The sequence below is a fragment of the Rhinolophus sinicus genome, linkage group LG03 (assembly GCF_036562045.2).
Source record: "Rhinolophus sinicus isolate RSC01 linkage group LG03, ASM3656204v1, whole genome shotgun sequence".
NCBI classification, from domain to species: Eukaryota; Metazoa; Chordata; class Mammalia; order Chiroptera; family Rhinolophidae; genus Rhinolophus; species Rhinolophus sinicus.
This window is the reverse complement of record NC_133753.1, coordinates 442,577-464,784: the sequence shown is the minus strand read 5'-3', so window position 1 is coordinate 464,784 and position 22,208 is coordinate 442,577. Positions and strand designations below refer to the sequence as shown.

The 22,208-nt window shown below is 49.8% G+C and overlaps 3 gene segments (V, D, J or C); all 3 read right to left on the bottom strand.

Annotated features, from left to right (window-relative positions):
* Positions 1 to 1,784: 1,784 nt before the first annotated feature.
* Positions 1,785 to 2,371, bottom strand: LOC109439932 (immunoglobulin heavy variable 1-2). The segment is given in 2 exon segments: positions 1,785 to 2,194; positions 2,277 to 2,371. Coding segments are annotated over 2 exon segments (378 nt in total).
* An 11,896-nt stretch (positions 2,372 to 14,267) lies between these two features.
* On the bottom strand, positions 14,268 to 14,758 carry LOC141570483 (immunoglobulin heavy variable 1-18-like). The segment is given in 2 exon segments: positions 14,268 to 14,587; positions 14,670 to 14,758. Coding segments are annotated over 2 exon segments (366 nt in total).
* Positions 14,759 to 18,322: 3,564 nt separating this feature from the next.
* LOC141570482 (immunoglobulin heavy variable 3-74-like) lies at positions 18,323 to 20,142 on the bottom strand. The segment is given in 3 exon segments: positions 18,323 to 18,376; positions 18,767 to 19,080; positions 20,067 to 20,142. Coding segments are annotated over 3 exon segments (444 nt in total).
* Positions 20,143 to 22,208: the final 2,066 nt, after the last annotated feature.

Genomic DNA, 22,208 nt, shown 5'->3' with positions numbered 1-22,208 from the left:
CACAGCACGTGGAGGCTGGAGACACTGACATGACTCATGAAATACTTCAGATCCTGAGAACTACAGATTCCGCCGTGACCCTGTCTGTGAGCCAAGGTCCTTATTTTGTGTGTGTGATTAAAGTATTAAAGGGATCCCACCGAAACAGTCAGGACGACATGGACTTGGGTATCTGGCTCCTTCTGTCCCTCCACACGCCACCCTGAAAGCAGCCACATTACAATTTAGGCCCCTGTGTTCATATGTTGTGCCCCACACACCTGCCAGGTGAGAATGGTAGGACGTCACCTGCGTATCACAAGTCAAAGTTATTTTCAGCACTGAGGGTCTGATTCCCACTCTTTGGAGACTATGAATTGGAAGAAGTGACCTTAAGTCTCTGCAGGGCAATGGAACGAGAGCTCCCCACCACCGTGCAAACTGCAGGACGTGAACCCCTGAGTCTCCGTGGTGCCTCAGGTACACTGACCGCCCAGGAGGAGGAGCCTGCGTGGTCACCGATGAAAATGCTGCTTTTCCGTAAAGTGAACGGGACACACAGAATGTCACTCAATCTGTTAAAAGGACCGTTCACACTTTCCATCAGATCAATGACGCAGAGATGTCTTGGACTGGCCTGTCCCCAGGGACGGGGACTGGTCTGATGGGTTTGTGGAAAGAGCTGCAAAGTGTCCTTTCCTGTTTGTCCATCCTGTTCTGTCTCCTTCTCTCCTTTGCAGATGTCTTAGCACTCAGCTTCCCACCCGTTCTCTCTCTCCACAGCCAGCAGTGCAGCTCTCACTACACGACTCTTCTAGGGTCGTTCAGAGGAGGAAATTGTTGGGGCCCAGGGCAGGCTCCCCAGGATATCCCACAATGGGGTATAACTATTTAGAATGAGTTACTTGAAAAGCAGCCAGAGCAAGAAGGGCACATGAACCCTCCATTTTGTCCTCAAATGAAGGAAATAAATCTCCCGTTTGTTAGGGGCTGTCCTTGCTCCAAGGAGGGTTCCTATGATATCAAGGTCTTGATCCCAGGAAACAGAAGAAATTCTGAAAATGTGATACATGGTGAATCTTCAGATGGAGAGACCGACTGGACCTGTTACTGGACACTGATGCCCACACACCGTCCTTGGAACAGCGACGTGGGGGGAGATTCTGCTCCAGGGAAGAAGGCCACACAAGGATGGATGGGACGTGTAGGGACCTGCCATGAGCCCCAAATGCAAGGGATGCAGCTCTGATGGTGGAACAAGTCCTGCAGCCTCTGGGAGATGCACAGACCTGGGGACACTGTGATTTAGACCCAGTTTAGCTCGTTTCCTGAACAGTAAGAGGATAAATCTGCCTTTCAAACCCGTGTTGTGATGTTTTGGGACAGTTTCCAGAGACACCAACGTGCAGGTCCTACACGTCCACACACGACTGTGGATGCCTGTGTTCTCATGACTGTTAGGGGCGGGACATATGTCAGGGCTTCTGTGTTCTCTGTCCTCCATTCTGCTTCCTGCTGTGACCCTTAGACTGTAATGCAGTTTATCTTCTCTGACCACAGAGAGGGAGCCGCCTACAACTACTCAAAGGAGAAGGTTCTGGCATCTTTTGAGGACCCAGTTCAGGGACGTCATGTTCAAAACCACATTCATGGTCACATTTACACCATACAAATAGGAAAACACTACAGAAAGTTTAGTTACTTTTTCTCCTCCTGAAATTGGTTTGCCAACACAGAGTGAAAATATTTCATAGATGATTAATCAAAGCAGTTCCTTCATCTCTGTATCGTTAATCCTAAGTCAAAGAAAGCCTTTGACCAGCTCTCACTGTCATCTCCTCAGCCCCGCACAGCTGCCCTCTCCCTCAGGGTTTCTGACACTCTCAGGATGTGGGTCGTCTCACTGTGTCCCTCGCACAGTAATACACGGCCGTGTCCTCAGGTCTCAGACTGCTCAGCTCCATGTAGGCTGTGCTGGTGGACGTGTCCCTGGTCAAGGTGACTCTGCCCTGGAACTTCTGTGCGTAGCTTGTGCCACCACTGTTAGGGTTGATCTCCCCTATCCACTCAAGCCCTTGTCCTGGGGCCTGTCGCACCCAATGCATATTGTAGCCGGTGAAGGTGTATCCGGAAGCCTTGCAGGACACCTTCACTGAGGCCCCAGGCTTCCTCACCTCAGCCCCAGGCTGCACCAGCTGGACCTCGGAGTGGACACCTGTGCAGAGGAGACAGGAGTGGGTGGAACCCCCGTGACTGGCCCAGGTCCCTCATCAGCCAGGGACTGGGGAGTCCCTTACCTGTTGCCACTGCCACCAGGAAGAGGACTGTCCATCTCCAGTCCATGGTGAGGGCTGTGCTGTCAGGACGTCTGTAGGGGAGCGTGTGGCTGTGGGGCGATGCTCTCAGGGCACAGACATGTCCACATTTAACCCCGCCCACCTGTGTTCATTTGCATATTCATGAGCAGAGGGTTTCATAGCTGAAGACATGACCCACCTGCGAGAAGCTCAATGACACAGGACCATGTTCAGTGGGTGTCTGAGGGTCCAAGTCCTAATCCTTGGTGAAGGATATGTGTCCCCTGCCAGGTCCCTGAATCTGTGCAGACAGAGCTCCTCACACTGAGGAACAGAGCCCTCCCAGTACGTGATTGTCACTGAGAACCCACCTTTGAACCACACGGAGACCACCCGAGCCTGTTCTGGGCTTTAACCTAAATGTCTCAATTCGGGGGTCAGGGTGTGTCCCCAAATTTTGAAAATTTCAAATTGGTAAAACCATCCTCATCATTCAGATTGTTGCTGTAAGATTTCTTGAAGTCATGGAAACCCCATTTTAAATTTGATTTTATTGCTTATTGTGTTCGGTAAATTCTCCCAATAGGATATTTACAGACACTTCAGCGGTCCTTGCACAAACCTTGTTTTAGATGTTTTTATAAAGAGGAAGGAAACCCTGGGCCCTCACAGGAAGCCCCTCTCTCGCTCCCTCCCCACCTGCTCCTGGGGCTGCAGCCCCTGCTGGTGGGTCCTGAGCGCCCCCTGCAGCCCAGCCTGTGCCCTGCAGGGGAGCGTCCTGTCAGAGCTCACAGGGCATGACCTCTAGCGTCTCCAGTCCAGTGTTACATGTCTGTGCCCTGACCTCACAATGCTGCCTCAGGGACACCACAAGCTTTGACCTCATTTCTAGACATAGTGAATTGGCCCCACTAATTCCCAATGACACTGAAGGTTGTCCCCAAGTAAGGGGTTTATGAAGCTTCCAGGGAGACCATTCCTGGGGCTGCCACATGCAGTGATACTGTCCTGAGTCCACAAGCTCAGGGGTCTTTGGGGGCCTCTCATCTACTTGAAGTTCCTCTGTTTGGAGGTGACATCTGACTATATCTGCGGTGCAGACTCAGTGAGCTGAAAGCCCACTCCACATCTGGGCGTCAGTAGGACACACACACTCACATACACTCACACACAGACACATACATGCACACACCCTGAATTTCGTGTTCAGGAACTCCAAATTTGCCTTTCGTCTCTGTAGCTACACATGGGCACTGTCCCTGCACTGACAGTTGGCCTGGCTGTGTGACCTGCTTTGACAAACATAATTTTCATGATTATTAGTTGCCTGTAAATAATTTCATCATTTGCAATTTATCTGAAAAATTTCTTTTCTGATGTCTTAAACTGGTGACATAGTCACTCATTCACATGTGTTAACACTTTATTTCTTTATTAATTTGTAGACTCTGGTGATTCTTTATTATATGATCTTCATAAAATGATGACAATTCTAATTTCATGCATAGAGTTTAACTTGAGACACAATGAGAGATGCTTTGCTGTATATTTTTAGACGGATTGCTCGTCAGATGTAATACAGGTGCTTCTGGAGTCAAGCTTAGGCTTCCTGATTCCAGGTTTGGGTGTATCACTCTCGTGGCCTGTCCTGGCTCTCTGGGCACAAAATCAAGTTCCTGAAGCAAGGTTTATGCATCGCACTTCCCGTGTGAATCCGATGACCATCATCTGTGCACGGCCACTGCCAGACACCCCATGAGGAGAGCACAGTCCTTCTGTGCTGTCATTTCGTACGTTATTTATTCGTGCAGTTTGGACCATTTTTCCTTCTTCATGGCAAGAGAAGCTGGGATATGAAACTCTGGAATTCACGTGGATTTCTTATCAGCTAATGCTACTTCAACATGAAATCCAGCATTTTAATCAAACTTGACTTTGGGTTTGTTTGTATTCTGTCACTTACAGGGACAGCAGCCCATGAAACAGCCACATCCTGTGGGTGACCTTGCGTCTACGTACCTGACCTTGTCAGGTTGCTGATGAAACAGAATTCAGCCTCTCACCTGCATGCAGCACTCACAGGGCCATGGGACTTCTAAGGAGAGAAGAGATGGGAAGACGGGGCTCTGAGGCTGTGGGTGGGGAGGAACCCCAGAGCTTGGCAGGAAATGCCATCTGCCACACGTTCCTGTGCTGCAGACACGGGGGCCCAGCTGAGGCCCAGCCTGGGTTCTTGTACAGGAGCCCCCTGGGCTGTGTCTCTGTGCCTCCGTGCACAGAAATACGTGGCTGTGTCTGCAGGGTCCATGCTGGTCATTGTTAGGACCACCTGGTTTCTGGAAGTGTCCTTGGAGATCGAGAGCCGGCTCTTCAGAGATGGGCTGTAATACTTATCATCATCCCACCAAATGTTTGCGAGCCACTCCAGGGCCTTCCCGGGGGGCTGACGGACCCAGCCGACACCCATATTAGTAGTGCTCAGCGAGAACCCCGAGAAGGAGCAGGTCAGCGTAAGGGTCTGGGAGGGTCTCACCAGCCCAGGACCCGACTCCTGCAGGGTGACCTGGGACAGAACCCCTGTGGAGAAAGCACGAGAAAGGTGAAGCTACTTCTGGACGACAACTGGAGTCCCTCCATCCCTGAGGTCCTGACCAGAGCACTCACAGGAAGGGACGGTCAGCAGCAGGAGAGTGGAGCAGAGCGTGTCCATGGTGGGGCACAGTCACTGCCCCAGTCCAGGGCTTGGCTTTTCAATCCACGGAGGGGGATGGGGAGATTTGCATGCTGTCACATGGTGCTGACCCCTATGGGGGATGCAGGTCTGTGCAGTAGGGGAGCGAGTCTGTGCTGCAGGAGAAGCGAGCCCTGGGTGTGGGCTCCACGTCTGCTCTCCATGGGGACCCGACTCAGGACAGGGTGCCAGGAGACAAGCCCTCAGAAGTGCCCAGTGTGGGGATGGAGTCTGGGCTGTGACACCCCTCTTCCCACAGACAGTGTCCTCTGTGTGGATGCCCCTCCAGGGACCCTCGCCCTGGGGGTCCTGTCCTAGAGCAGGGGGAGTGGAGAACTGGCCGGACGGTGCTCCTCCTGCCTCCAGGGCTGAGGTGTGAGCCTGGGCAGAGCAGGAGGCTGAGCCCGCTGTCGTGTCCGAGCTTCCCTGTGGTTAGGAGACGGAGGGTCAGTGGACACATCACTCACACTTCCTGTGTGAACAAGTGCAGCTCATGGGCGTATTCCCACTGTGTGTGCACCCCACAGGGTGGTCCCTGCATGGACCTCGTCAGGGGGCACAGTCACCTCTGTGGGCTCAGTGACCTCATGTCAGCCTCCCCTCTTCTCACCCGTGACCCAGGACATTCTAGGGCATCCAGTGCTGTGTGTGCCCCTCCACGCTGGCCGTTCTGAGCTCCATGATTTTCCATAACTGTGGTCACTCCCTGTCCTGCAGTGTTGCTGTGAACCCACAGTTCTGTCGTGATTAAACACGTGTGGTTTGTGTGGGGTCTGTTGCTTCAGGTTTCGGGGCCAAGAGCATGAAACATGCCTGAGTGACAGTGCTATTAGAACACTGCACAGGCACAGTGCCCTCAGTGTCAGGAAGAGCCTGGAGGAAGCCTGCAAAGGGCTGAAAGTGTCAGTCAAGGTCACACCTGATAAGCCCTGGACTTACATCACTGCCTCTCACAGAATGACCCGGCGACAACTAAGCTCCATATATACTCAGGTCAATCCATGTTTCAGAATCCTGGGAAGAGTATATGGGCCTACATTTGGTTACACACTCAATTTATGAGAAAGAACGAGTTGCTTGGAATAAATTGCTTTCATTAAAGCAATTTAATGAGTTTATGAAATAAAACTATTTGATATCAAAAGTTGGAATGATGACAGATAGAGATGATAATATTATTACCCTGTAATTGGCCCCACTCACACGCACACACACACACATACAGACACACCCTCACACACACATGAATGGACTCACACACATCTGGACAGACACGTGCACAAACTGTTCACTCAGATCTGTATTAAATTACTGCTGTGTCCAGTGAATGCAGCAAACTCATATACAATGTAAAACAAACCCACACACACATTAAACTCTTCTGCAAAAGGAAAATTCCATTTAATTAATGGGGTAAAATGTATTCCACGTATAAGGTCATGTCCTGTGTCACAATGCTAGTTGTACGTCTTCCTTTCCAATTTGGAGCCTTCATTTAATTTTTTGGTGAAATTTCTTTGGGTCTGAACTTCACCCCTGTGATGGATGGGAGTGTGAGTGTGGCATCTTTGTCTTATTCCTCGTCTTCTAGGGAAAGCTTTTATTCTTTCCCTGTGGAGAATGAAGTTATGCCCTTGTGACATAGAGACTTTATTATATGTAAGAGTTTCCTTCTATTCCCAGGGTGTTGCATGATTTTAAAATAAAAACCATTTTATTTTGGTTTCAAAAAACCCATTTCAAAAAAACCGTTGAATTTTGTCATTTTATTTTCCTGCATTGATTGATCACCTGGTGGAAGGAGAGCAGTGTCATCAAGAAATGGTGCTGGGGGCTGGCCCGGTGGCTCAGGCGGTTAGAGCTCTGTGCTCCTAACTCCGAAGGCTGCCGGTTCGATTCCCACATGGGCCAGTGGGCTCTCAACCACAAGGTTGCCAGTTCAACTCCTTGAGTCCCACAAGGGATGGTGGGCTGCGCCCCCTGCAACTAGCAATGGCAACTGGACCTGGAGCTGAGCTGCGCCCTCCACAACTAAGACTGAAAGGACAACAACTTGAAGCTGAATGGCACCCTCCACAACTAAGATTGAAAGGACAACCACTTGACTTGGAAAAAAGGCCTGGAAGTCCACACTGTTCCCCAATAAAGTCCTGTTCCCCTTCCCCAATAAAATCTTTTTAAAAAAAAAGAAATGGTGCTGGGATCAGTGGAAATCCTCCTGCAAAAGAATATAACTGAACACCATCATATACCATGTACAAAATTTAACTCAAAATGGTTTAAAGACCTGAATATAAGATGTAAAAGTATAAAAACCCTAGAGAAAACACAAAGGAAAGTTCATAACAATGGATTTGGCAATAGTTTATTCAATATGACATCAAAACACAGGCTACAAGCACAACAATAGACAAATCAGGTTAAATGAAACTCAAAATTGTATGTGCATTAGAAAGACACAATGGACATCATGAAAAGGAACTTACTGAATGGTAGAAAATATTTGCAAATTATATATCTGACAGTGTGATACTGTCTAGATTGTAAAAGAACCTGTAAAACTGAACCCCAGAAAAACAAAATAGTAAAATCACAAAAAGGTAAAAAATCTGTATTAACAACAACAAAAAAGAGATAATAAATGGTGGCACAGATGTGCAGGAAAGGGAATCCTTATGTACTATTGTTGATAAATAAATGGGTGCAGCTACTACAGAAAACAGTATGCAGGTTCCTCAAAACATTAAAAATAAACTATCCAGCAATCCCACCTGTGGGTATTTATCTAAACGAAACAAAGTCACCATGTTGCAGAGTTATCTGTGCTCCCACGTTTACTGAAGCGTTATGTACCGTAGCCAAGACATGGAAACAGCCTAAGTGTCCATGAACAAGTGAGTGAATAAAGTATGTGTAATGGAATACGATTCAGCCATAAAAAGAAGGAAATGCTGCCATTTGCAGCAACATAAACGGACCTTGAGGGCATAATGGCAAACGAAGTAAGTCACACAGAGAAAGGCAAACACTGTACGATCTAACTTATGTGTGGAATCCAAAGAGAAGCATACAGGAGGGATCGTGTGTGTCATGGCCATGGATGCGGTCGGGCAGTGGGAGACGTGCACGATGGTGATGGAAAGGTACCAACTTCCAGTTCAGGAGCAGTGAGTGCTGGGATGTAATGGACACCTCGCTGCCTGTAGTTCACACTGCTGTGCGGTGTGTGTGACGTTGGTGAGGGAGTCGAGCCTCAAAGTACTCAGCACAAGGAAAACACACTTTCCCTCCTTGTTCTGTTCTTCGTTTTCTTCTCTTTTCTTATATCCATATGAGACGATGGACGTTATCAAACCTTATGTGGTAATCACTTCTGAAGATATGGAGACATAATTTTATTTATAATAATTGTTACTCTGGGATTACAAAATGGTACACACGAAATCTACGTAACTTTAATACCAATTGTCACCCCAATAAATTTTAATTTAAACCAAAAAAAGTAATTGTTACTGTACTGGGTAAAAATAAAACAAATTCTAGTAAAAGGTCACCTATAAAGTCCATGTAGCAACAATATTAGGAGGAAGTACCATCTGCCCCGAAAGTATTGCTGATGGTACATTAACGTATGGAAGGTATCTGGGCACAGGTTAGAGGAAATCATATGCGACATCATGTGCACTGAGAGCACATTTGTATGACGGCTTATGTTTGAATGTATTTGTTTTTCTAAAACCTGTGGGTGTGTTAGTTTTCTGTGCTTGTGTGTGAGTGTCTCTGTGTGTGTGTCTAAGTGTGTGTGTCTGTGAGCATATGTGAGTGTAACTGCACGTGTGTGTGTGCTGATCAAGTAGCGTGAGAACAGCATGAAACCTGGTCACTACTTATGTGAGCAGACACCCTCTGGGGCACGTTTTGTTGTGTATTGAAGAGCTTAACATGACGTTTTACGTAAAGTTGTCAAGAGCTCATCTGCTCCTTTCTAGAAGAGCCTTCAGGATGGTCGTCTTATCAATCAATAAATAAAGGACACCCAGTAACTTGGTGAAGGAGTGGTCCCCAGTCACTGCAATATGTCATCTGAAAACAGACAATGTCCCTTCTTCACTGTCTGCAGTGAGAATATGAGAAAACAGCGCCACAAAGAAGAAGTAAGTGTTGTCCCCGGGGGCAGCTGAGAGTCTAGACAGGAAATCCTTGCTCCCAACAAGAAGCCTCTTCCCCACCGAAGTGCACAGTTGTTTTCTGTAGGTCAGGAGCGCCCCCTGGTGTCCTGAGCGCCCCCTGGTGTCCTGAACGCCCCCTGCAGCCCAGCCCCACTGTCCCCTGCAGGGAGGTTTGTGTCTGGGCTCACACTGACTTCCCCTCACTGTGTCCCTCGCACAGTAATACACGGCCGTGTCCTCAGCTCTCAGGCTGGTCATTTGCAGATACAGCGTGTTCTTGGCATTGTCTCTGGAGATGGTGAATCGGCCCTTCACGGAGTCGGCGTAGTATATGTAACTACCACTCTCACTAATGTATGAGACCCACTCCAGCGCCTTCCTTGGAGCCTGGCGGACCCAGTGCATGCCATAGCTACTGAAGGTGAATCCAGAGGCTGCACAGGAGAGGCGCAGAGACCCCCCAGGCTGCACCAAGCCTCCCCCAGACTCCACCAGCTGCACCTCACACTGGACACCTGCAAACACAGAGACGTCCTGGTCAGGAAACTGTCACACATCCACTGTTTCTCTCACTCATATTCTCTCACATACTCAGAGTCTCCTGTTCTCCATAAATTACCTCTTAAAACAGCAACAAGGAAAACCCAGCTGAGCCCAAACTCCATGGTGTGTCGTCTGTGCTCAGTCCTGATCACGAATGGGGACACCTGGGGATCCCGGGGCTGGGGCTCCTGTCCCACAGCTGCAGGGTCAGGGCTGGGCTGCTTTTCATCAGCAGAGGGGCCCCTATTTGCATGTCCTCCTTCCATATAGGGAGCACGGGGTTGGACACCTACACAAGGGCAGGGTCTCAGTGCAGGCGTGAGTGTCCTGGTTAGTTGGTGGTCACGTGAGAGTCCAGGAAAACATGATTTATTACACGTGATGGTGCTGGAGTGAGTGCTCAGCACCCATTACCTCATTTCATTTGTATGTGAGCACCCAGAACAAGTGACTGAGGTGTCAATCCACCTTCATGTTGCAGAGGTGAAGCTACACACGGCAGCCCAGAGGAGGCGTATGATGTGTCCTGAGCACATATCAGCTGAGAGGGAGCCCTGTACCCTCCCCATGGACCCACTGCTCCCATATTCCACTCCAGGGCAGGGATGGACATACCAAGTGAGGTTACAGAAACTCTTCCTGTAATGGGAACATGTGTGATTTTCTGCATGGTAGGATTTACCTAAGAATGTGGAGAATCTGGGTTCATGGAGATGTAATTTTTCATAAGTGCGACCTTTTGTGCATTGTTATCTGTCTGTGAGTCTTTCCTCACCAATTTTCTATTTTTTCCTTGTAGTGGCTTTAATGATGCATATTTGACCACAGTAAATGGCCCAGATCAGGAGGATGCAGGTCTTACCTGAATCTACAGGCATTTTATTGGACCTGGAAGCAGGAGCTCGAGTGGGAACAGCCCCACCCATTGTCCTCTCACTGGGTCATTCCCAGTGTCCCACCTGAGGGACTTGTGGTGACGCCCAGCTCAGGGGGCTTCTCGTGCAGGAGACCAGCAGGCAGGGAAAGAGCCACCATGGCAGGGACAAGGGACCCTGTCAGTAGTGTGGGGCTGTGACTTCACAGTGGGGAACGAACATGTTTAACTCTTAGTGGACCCATGTGTGCTTATTTGCAAATGGTCTATTTTGATGACATATGGACAAGTGCCATCTCAATATATAATTGAGTGACTGATACTAAATCTACTGGTGTGTGGACATAGCAGTGGGAAGATGTAAATGTGCATTGTCAGCCACATTGTATCTAGTGAAATGTCCACAGGCATGTTCCTCGAAGCAGAAAACTAAAATAACCCCTTAATTCTCCTCTGACACCTACTGACTGACAATCCACCAGGATCCCCAATCTGTCTATATTATAAGTTAGATCCCTAATTGTATTCTAAGTTGATGTCAGTTCTGACACCTGCATGGTGTGTCCTCACCCGTCTGCAGCATCCCCACACCACGTCACTGCCCTGTGGAAACAGCCCCCTGGGTCTCCACCAGGACACTGAGGAGGAGGACACCTGCCCTCAGCTCCCATCACCGTCAGGCCCAGACCTCAGTGTTTGCCTCCTGAGCTGCACATGCTGAGCTATACGGGCAGCTGGACAGCAGTGAGGGGTGGATGTGCTCCTCTTCCTGGGAGATGACCCTGGGGTCTGGGGACACATGTACCCCTGGGAAAGGGGCCCCGGGCTGCACATCCTGTGAGAGTGCACTCGGTGTACACGTGGTGGTGGTGCCCTCGGCCCTGGGTACCTCTGGCTTCCTGACCTTCAGGGAGACAAAGATGACGGATGTTTTGACAGGATGCTTTTCTATCCCTGGGACTTGGAGATCCTGAGAAGTTAGAGAGAGAGTCATGGAGCTGATGGAGAGGCTGTGGGTTTTCAGTAACCACAAGGGCCATTTACACAGAGTCTTCTGCCTAGACTGTCATGAAAGAGCTTCAACAAGTTAATATAATAGAATAATTGGTGAAGTCAATTAGGAATACCCAACATCAGGAGGAATGCTGTTATTTAAGGTTGATTATTCATCTATGACGTAGAAGTCACTGCTGACCGACACTCATGGCTGTTACATGATTATAGGAGAATTCATCGCAGTGCCTGGCCCTTGGGAACTGTGCACATCACCATGACGACAGCGTATTCTAAATAGGAAAGTACAGTAGGGGGGATACAGTCAGCAGGATTGTGAACACTGTGTAGTGTCAGATGGGCAGTCGCTTATTGGGGGTTCCCTTCATAAATTATATAAATGTCTACCCTCCATAATTTATATAAATGTCTCACCACTATGCTGTACACATGACACTAATATAAAACAGTACTGGTCATCAACTATAATTTGATATTTAGTCACGTAGATGTGTAGTGCAGCATGGGGAATATAGTCAATAAAGTTCTAATAGGAAAAGAAAAGGGAGGACACTTCTGCGTTTCCAGAACGTTTAGAAAACAGTTTCTGCTGCGTGAATGTCAGGAGGAGGTTTAAGGAGCACGGAGACCAAACCCTGACAGGAGAGCAGCCCTCAGCCAACTCCTCCCGGGACGTGACTTGAGCGCGTCCTGAGCGCCCCCTGGTGGTGCGCGTGCGCCTTTGGTCCCAAAGCCCCTGCAGACAGACTGTGTCCCCTCCCCTTTATCCAGCATCAGTGTGGGACGCTTGGAGCACTAGTGCTGTGTACCCTCCTGTGCACAGCCTTTTTCATTACCTGACCCCTCCATTCCATCTCTTTGGAATGCAGGCGTCCGTAACTCTTACCCTTTGCCTGCCCTGCTGTTGTATTTTAAGAGACAACTTGTCTTCTAGTGTCACAGACAGAGAGGCTTTTACCCCAGGATAGATCCACCAAACTATGACCCATAACTGATTCAGAGATTGTATTTGGGACTTTTGAGATGATGGTGCTCATACATTTCAAACTGGATTTCATGCTTTCATGAGTCAGCTTTTGGGGGATGTTGGGAGGTTCTAACTTTAATTGGCCTGTGGGATCCATGTGAATATATGGAGGGCAGAGGGAGCTCTGAGATGGTCTGAGTCAGGCCTGGACCTGTGAGTGTTTGATGGGAAAAGGGGCTCAGTCATTCTTGGTTTATTTAGGCACCAGGGGAAGCAAAGGTTTTCCTGTGTTTTCTGAGTGACTCCTGATGCATCCACAGTGTTCACAGCAGAGGGAGGCAGAGGGAGATTAGATCCAGGAGAAGAAAGCAATGTGACCTCTGATGGAAGGTGACCTCCTCCTGGTGTGACGTTGGAGGAAGAGGACATGGGATGAAAGGAATGCACCTCTAGAAGCTGGAAAATAAAAATAAACAGTCTTTACCATTCTATTCCATCTGTGCAGCTATAAAGATTTCCATATCCTGGATACATTATAAACAACATACATTTATTCCCCACAGTTCTGCAGGTGGCAATCCAACACCCAGGCCCCACATGGTAACCACTGGTGAGGGCCCTCTGCCTGGTTCACATCCGGTGGCTTCCTGCTGTGTCCTCACAGGGTGGGAGGGACAAGTAAGCCATCTGGGGCTCATTAGAGAGGCTCTGCTCCCCTTCCTGAGGGCTGTGCTCTGATCACGTAGCCCCCCCAAGTCCCCACCTGCTAACACAACCCTCCATGGGGGTTAGGATTTCAACACACATGTTGTCAGAGCACAGCCTCCCCCCAGAGTCTCCAGGGTGTGTGTGGTGCTGCCAACCCCTTGATATCGTCCAGTGAAACTGCCTACATGCTCTGAGCCCCAGACAGTGAGGGAATCAATGTGAGTAGATCTGAGCCCCGAGTGTGTGGTAATTAGATTCACTTATCCTGGGAAAGTAACAGGCTAGTCGTGAGTCTCACATCATCCAGGGTGTCCCCTCATTGCTCCCCGTTGAGTGAGGACCCCCAGGACTCCCCAGGGACAGGGACACCCACAGGCTGGGGTCTGAGGAGAGAAGCCTCTTCAGGAACTCACCCCTGCAGGAGAGGCTGAGGGGACGGTGAGCTGACGTAGACTGTGCTTGACCTGACACACCTGTCACCCATGACGTTGTCACCACATGTCTGATGGTCCCCCATGTGTTGTGTGTGGTGCTTGGGCACTAGTGGGAAGCTGAATTTCACCCTTGAATTCCTTATACCCAGTTTCTCCCAGACTCATCTTCATTTTTCAGAAAGAGGGAAACTGAGAGAACTTCCTATGGAGACACTGCAGGCCAATCCCAGATTCTGCCTCCCCCAAGTGATCCCAGGTGATCGTGAACTAACCTCCCTCATTCAGAGAACACGGAGGCTCCACATGTGTCCTCTGCAAAGACAATGACACATGACAGTCCTTTCAGGAAACGCTTTCCCTGGTTCCTCCTTGCAGGATGTTTGGACCCTGGAAACCTTTCCCTGAATGACTGAGGTGCCCGTGAGAGTCTCACTCCTTGTCTCATGTTCCTGACTCTGCGTGAGGAAGTCAGGAGACTCATCGTTCCTGTCGTCTCCTCAGCCCCGCACAGCTGCCCTCTCCTCAGTGTTCCTGACACTCTCAGGATGTGGTCATCTCACTGTGTCCCTCGCACAGTAATACACGGCCGTGTCCTCAGGTCTCAGACTGCTCAGCTCCATGTAGGCTGTGCTGGTGGACATGTCCCTTGTCATGGTGACTCTGCCCTGGAACTTCTGTGCGTAGTTTGTGCTACCACTGCCTGCATAGATCCCTCCCATCCACTCAAGCCCTTGTCCTGGGGCCTGTCGCACCCAATTCATACCATAGCTGGTGAAGGTGTATCCGGAAGCCTTGCAGGACACCTTCACTGAGGCCCCAGGCTTCCTCACCTCAGCCCCAGGCTGCACCAGCTGGACCTCGGAGTGGACACCTGTGGACAGGAGACAGGAGGGGATGTAACCCCAATGACTGGCCAGGTCCCCTCATCAGCCAGGGACTGCGGAGCCCCTTACCTGTAGCCACTGCCACCAGGAAGAGGACTGTCCAGCTCCAGTCCATGGTGAGGGCTGTGCTGTCAGGCGTCTATAGGGGAGCGTGTGGCTGTGGGGCGATGCTCTCAGGGCACAGACATGTCCACACTTAACCCCGCCCACCTCAGCTCATTTGCATATTCATGAGCAGCGTGATTCATAGCTGAAGACTTGGCCCAACTGAGAAAAGCTTGATGACACAGGACCATGCTCAGTGGGCATCTGAGGGTCCAAGTCCTAATACTTGTTGGAGGATATGTGTCCCCTGCCAGGTCCCTGAATCTGTGCTGACAGAGCTCCTCACACTGAGGAACAAGCCCCCCCAGGACATGTTTCTCACTGAGACTCCACCTTTGAACGACACGGAGACAACCTGAGCCTGTTCTGGGCTTTGATCTGAATGTCTCATCCTATGTCTGTCTTCAAATTTTGAAAATTTCAAACTGGCAAATTCATCCTTTTCATCCAGGTTGTTTTTTTGTTTTTTTTTTTCTAATTCTCATTGGGGTGACAACTGTTAGGTTTTATTAAGACATACCGTATTCTTAGAAACTTCAATTTCAATTAGATTTTACTGCTCATTGTCTTTGGTACATTCTCCTGATAGAATAGGATATTTACAGACATTTCAGCAGTCTTTGCCCAAATCTTGCTTTAGAGGTTTCTAGAAAGAGGAAGGAAGCCCCAGGCCCTCAGAGGAAACCCCTTCCTTTCCCCTCAACACCTGCTCCTGGGTCTCCAGCCCCTGCTGGGTGGGTCCTGAGCGCCTCCTGCAGGACAATCTGTGTCCTGCAGGGGAGGGTCCCATCTGGCCTCAAAGGGCATGACCTCTAGCGTCTCTAGTTCCATGTTACATGTCTGTGACCTGACCTCACAATGCTCCCTCAGGGACATTTAAGGTTTTAACATCATGGATGAAATAATGAATGGATATAACTAAACCCCAACGACTCTGCAGGGAGACGTTAAGCAAGTGTTTTATAAAAGACCCAGGGAGCCCCTTCCCTGTGGCTGCCAGATGCACTGACAGAGTCCAGAGTCCAGAAGGTCTTTGGAACTTTGAGGGGGGAGGGAGGCTCTTATCTCCTTAACATTCCTCTTCTTGAAGGTGACATCTGGAAATTCCTGGATTGTCATACAGCCCACTCACCTCTGCTGGTCAATAAAATAGACACACACAGAGGGAATGATTTCAGGAGGAATGGACCACAAAGTGTCCTCGTCCCCTGTACTTAATACATGGGTTTGGGGGCAGAGACCAGAGAGCAGTGTCCAGGCTCTCGGCCTCACATGGAAAGGTGCTGGCTCGGGTAGTAGATGCCCGTCAGCTGTGGCTAGATGGCCGTCAGCTGTGGCCCTTGAGCCATTGGCCATAATATAACTGCCGCGGCTGCGTTAGGGAGGGAAGTCGAGGAGAGAGTCGGTCGGTTGGCAGAAAGCGGACAGCAGGTCACACATCGTGTGAACCCAGCCTCCAGTGAGAGTATGGCAGTATGATGCCCCTACCTGCGGCTCCATGGGTGTTCCTTTTTGGCCTAACCATTATCCTCCGTTCTTATATCAGGAGTGGGAGCAGAGGCCCTGCAGGCCTCCCCGCATGACAAAGGAGCGGAGACCCCACAGGACACCCCGCATGACAATGGGCCGTCCCCCATTCTGATCCTAGACCTGGGGTGTGACTCTCTTGTAAATAGAACCCCAAGAAATGTGACGCACAGACTTGGGGAGAACCTACACCGTGGCTCTGCTTTTTCTCACAGCAAATGGGCCCTGTGCATAGGACCCATGAGATGGACCAATCTTGTCCCACAGATTGTTAGAATCAAGGCCCAATCACACTATTGCCCACTCCCGGCACCTGCAGTGGGCGTCCCTTGGAGAACCCATGTCTGCAGGAGGGGAGGCACCTGAGAATTTGGAGGAGGAGGAGGCAGCACTGTTGTCAGCTGACTCAGGTGAGGCTGCTTGTGTGTGTGTGATGTTATGTATCCTTAGGATTAAACACCTGTGAGGTGGTCCCCTGGGTCTGCCTGTGACCTCCTCAAGGGCTCTCCCGTGGTCACCTCACTTCCCTGTGACCTCTCCCTTCCCGCCTACAGCACCCACAGTCTCTTCCTGACTCTGTTACCCTGGTAACTGTACCCCCTCCCTAGGTCTGTCACAGGTAAGAATTCCCACCCACCACTCAGAATACGGTTCTGTAAAACTCCTCCCCCTGGAGGGTCTGCCTGAGGGAAGTTCTGGGTGGATTTCTTAGCTTAGTCCTCCCGTCCCCCTGTCAGCGTCATGAGGGACACACATGCATCCTCCCTGGAGAACCTGGATGTGTCTTGAGGGAAAGCCCCCAGAAGGGTGGGGTGTGGCCCCGGGACCCCTCCCCCACAGGAGTCCACCCGTGTGCTCCATCCACTCAGAATACTCCCCTGGAAGTGCTCCTACCAGCTTGAGCCTCCAGCAGCTTCTGCTCCAGGTGAGCAGAGTCACCTGGACTCTGGATGTGCCTGTGTTTCCAGTTATCACAGTGGAGGCTGTTCTTGCAATTTTAGTTCTGTGATGGGTTCAGGAGACATAACTGATCTTCATTTTTCCAGGTTCTCTTCTAAGAATGGGAGTGTTTATTTCCAAGATCTTTAATATTGGTGCAGGAAGCAGATGGACCTTCATAGGTCATCTCTGACCTTTTGCTAGAGGTGGAAATCTCACCTCACTAAGAGTAAGAGGCACCTGGACAGACATAAGTGAACATGGCGTCACCGAAAGTCTTAGCAATTTCAAGTCCCTCTCCGGAAGCTGGAACACGAAAGGTACAACAGGCCAGGAACCTGTTAATCCTCAGGTGATGTCACACTTGGAAGGGCATCCGGGCCCCTGGCTGGACCCAGGAGCTGCCCCTGCAGCCTCACACTAGGGACATGAGCTCCCACTCCTTAATCACAAGCCAAGCAGTGAGAACGCTGTTTCCCAGGTGGGTGCAGAGCGGGGTGGGGAGATGGAGGTGCCCTTGGCTTCCAGGATGCACAGGACACAGGGCCCCAAATCCCATCTTAGACGCTCTGATCTAAGTGTGAGGACGTCTCATTAGCTCTGCCTTTGAAACCTGTGGTCGTGTAGGGTGATCAGGAATGTGACTTATTTCCCTCTGGTCATGAAACCTGCTTCACAGATATGCTAACCCATACGTGACAACCTTTTGTGTGTTTGTGTGTGTATAACAGTAATAAACTTCTATAAACAGAGTCATTATTAAGTGTCTCTTAGGGGTCCATGGACCTGGTCCTCGATGGCCACATAACATGGAGAAAATCAAGTGAGGCACCAGCTGCTTCACCCATGGACATGCCAGGCTCTCCTCTCCTCACTGTCTTTCCACCTGAGGACACCAGGCTCTGCATCAGGTTGGGGACTTGGCCTGGGAACCAGCATTCCTGAAAACTGCTGCGTGAGGAGGAACATGTATGTTTTTAGGTTTTGTCAGAAAACAATGTAGGCGTCCTAAATTCTGATTCAGACTAATTTTTTTTGGCATTTGTTAACCCTTCTTAATGTAAACGATTAAACACTTAGAATTTATACTTCTTACTACTATTATTACTGTTATTTTGCCTTGGGATTTAGAAGACAACCAAGAGAGGGCGCTACATACTGAGAGTCTCCTGCACAGTGTCAGTTGTGTGCGATTCCTGTTCACACTACAGACCCAATTTCAGAGATGAAGCAAACAACACATAGACGTACATATTTGTGTGTGAAATATGTAAATGTCTACTGTGTTCGAAGTATTAATACACCTGCCATTGTTTAGAATAGATGCAGGGCAGGGACTCCAGGGGCTAGATGTTGTTATTTAAAGTAAGGAGACTCCACGTGGTGACAGGACTACCTCCCCCTGTCCCCTACCTGCCTGTTTCACCTGCCCCCAGGCTCCTTCCTGAACTCAAATGTCACAAGTGTCCCCCGTGTTCTGAGCAGAGCCTCGTGCATCCTGAGCGCCCCCTGGTGTCCTGAGCGCCCCCTGCAGACCAGCCCCTCTGTCCCCTGCAGGGAGGTTTGTGTCTGGGCTCACACTGACTTCCCCTCACTGTGTTCCTCGCACAGTAATACACGGCCGTGTCCTCGGCTCTCAGGCTGGTCATTTGCAGATACAGCGTGTTCTTGGCGTTGTCTCTGGAGATGGTGAATCGGCCCTTCACGGAAGCGGCGTAGTATGTGCTACTTCCATCACCGTTACTAATGGCTGAGACCCACTCCAGCCCCTTCCCTGGAGCCTGGCGGACCCAGTGCATCCAGTAGCTACTGAAGGTGAATCCAGAGGCTGCACAGGAGAGGCGCAGAGACCCCCCAGGCTGCACCAAGCCTCCCCCAGACTCCACCAGCTGCACCTCACACTGGACACCTGCAAACACAGAGACGTCCTGGTCAGGAAACTGTCACACATCCACTGTTTCTCTCACTCATATTTTCTCACATACTCAGAGTCTCCTGTTCTCCATAAACTACCTCTTAAAACAGCAACAAGGAAAACCCAGCTGAGCCCAAACTCCATGGTGTATCGTCTGTGCTCAGTCCTGATCACGGAATGGGGACACCTGGGGATCCCGGGGCTGGGGCTCCTGTCCCACAGCTGCAGGGTCAGGGCTGGGCTGGTTTTCATCAGCAGAGGGGCCCCTATTTGCATGTCCTCCTTCCATATAGGGAGCTCCGGGGTTGGACACCTACACACGGGCAGGGCCTCAGTGCAGGCGTGAGTATCCTGGTTAGTTGGTGGCCACGTGAGAGTTCAGGAAAACATGATTTATTACACGTGACGGTGCTGGAGTGAGTGCTCAGCACCCATTACCTCATTTCATTTGTATGTGAGCACCCAGAACAAGTGACCGAGGTATCAATCCACCTTCATGTTGCAGAGGTGAAGCTACACACGGCAGCCCAGAGGAGCCGAGTGATGTGTCCTGAGCATATATCAGCTGAGAGGGAGCCCTGTACCCTCCCCATGGACCCCACTGCTCCCCCATCCCACTCCAGGGCAGGGATGGACATACCAGGTGAGGTTCCAGAACCTCTTTCCTGTAATGGGAACATGTGTGATTTTCTGCATTGTAGTATTTACCTAAGAATGTGGAGAATCTGGGTTCATGGAGATGTAATTTCACAAGTGTGACGTTTTACATGTTACTGTATGTAAGTCTTTCCTCACCAATTGTCCATTTGTTTCCTTGTAGTAGCTTCAATGATGCATATTTGACCACAGTAAATGGCCCAGATCAGGAGGATGCAGGTCTTACCTGAATCTACAGGCATTTTATTGGACCTGGAAGCAGGAGCACGAGTAGGAACAGCCCCGCCCATTGTCCTCTCACTGGGTCATTCCCAGTGTCCCACCTGAGGGACTTGTGGTGATGCCCAGCTCAGGGGGCTTCTCGTGCAGGAGACTAGCAGGCAGGGAAAGAGCCACCATGGCAGGGACAAGGGCCCTGTCAGTAGTGGGGCTGTGACTTCACAGTGGGGAACGAACATGTTTAACTCTTAGTGAACAAAGGAGGGTATATGTGGAGCTGCTCTGTTTTGATGACATATGGACAAATGCCAATATGAATATATAATTGAGTGATTGATAACTAAATCTACTGGTGTGTATACATAGTAGTGGGAAGATTTAAATGTATATTGTCAGCCACATTGTATCTAGTGAAATTTCCACATGCATGTTCCTCAAAGCAGAAAAATAAAATAACCTCTTAATTCTCCTCTGACACCTACTGGCTGACAATCCACCAGAATCCCCAATCTGTTTATATTATAAATTAGATCCCTAATTGTATTTCAAAGTCAATATGAATTCTGACAACGGCATGGTGTGTCCTCACCCGTCTGCAGCATCCCCACACCACGTCACTGCCCTGTGGAAACAGCCCCCTGAGTCTCCACCAGGACACTGAGGAGGAGGACACCTGCCCTCACCTCCCATCACCGTCAGGCCCAGACCTCAGTGTTTGCCTCCTGAGCTGCACATGCTGAGCTATACGGGCAGCTGGACAGCAGTGAGGGGTGGATGTGCTCTGTGAGGGGCCAGCCGCCACAAGTCGATTGGTTCCCGAATGGGGGAGTGGGAATGAATAAGAGACACTCACACATTCATGATGATGGCGATCGCGGACCCCAGTGATGCTGAAGCCATCTGATTTTATTTTACTGCACCCATATAAGCAGTTTGAGTACGTACAACTTAGCAACGAAAATATGCATTACCTTAACAAATGTAAAATCTTTAACTTTCACATAGAGGATACAAAATTCACTGAAACTCTCACAAGTAATTATCTTATCAATTGCCCTGATAGGCATCAGCCTTCTGTGTCTGGGAACTGGCCATTCCCACCACATTCCTCAGCAGCTCAAGCTCCCCCCAGGTGCAGGCAGAGACAATTGCCTCAGGGGGAGGGAAACAGGTTAAGCATAAACCGAGCCATTCTGTAAAGCTCAGAGTCACCTGTAACCATGGCTCCCCACAGTGCTCTTCTTCCTGGGAGATGATCCTGGGGTCTGGGGACACATGTGCCCCTGGGAAAGGGGCCCCGGGCTGCACATCCTGTGAGAGTGCACTCGGTGTACACGTGGTGGTGGTGCCCTCGCCCCTGGGTACCTCTGGCTTCCTGACCTTCAGGGAGACCAAGGAGACGGACGTGTTGACAAGATGCTTTTCTATCCCTGGGACTTGGAGATGCTGAGAAGTTAGAGAGAGAGTCATGGAGCTGATGGAGAGGCTGTGGGTTTTCAGTAACCACAAGGGCCATTTACATAGTCTCTGCCTAGACTGTCATGAAAGAGCTTCAACAAGTTAATATAATAGAATAATTGGTGAAGTCAATTAGGAATACCCAACATCAGGAGGAATCCTGTTAGTTAAGGTTGATTATTCATCTATGACATAGAAGTCACTGCTGTCCCACACTCATGGCTGTTACATGATTATAGGAGAGGAAGTCATCGCAGTGCCTGGTCCTTGGGAACTGTGCACATCACCATGGTGACAGCATATTCTAAATAGGAAAGTACAGTACGGGGGATACAGTCAGCAGGATTGTGAAGACTGTGTAGTGTCAGATGGGCAGTCGCTTATTGGGGGTTCCCTTCATAATTTATATAAAAGTCTAACCACTGTGCTGTACACATAACACTAATATAAAACAGTATTGAATGTCAACTATAATTTGGAAAGTAGTCACACGAATGTGTAGTGTCATATGGGGAATCTAGTCAATAAAGTTCTAATACAAAAAAAAAAGGGAGGACACTTCTGTGTTTCCAGAACGTTTAGAAAACAGTTTCTGCTGCGTGAATGTCAGGAGGAGGTTTAAGGAGCACGGAGACCAAACGCTGACAGGACAGCAGCCCTCAGCCAACTCCTCCCGGGACATGAACAGAGTGTGTCCCGAGCGCCCCCTGGTGGTGCGCGTGCGCCTTTGTCCCAAAGCCCCTGCAGACAGACTGTGTCCCCTCCCCTTTATCCAGCATCAGTGCGGG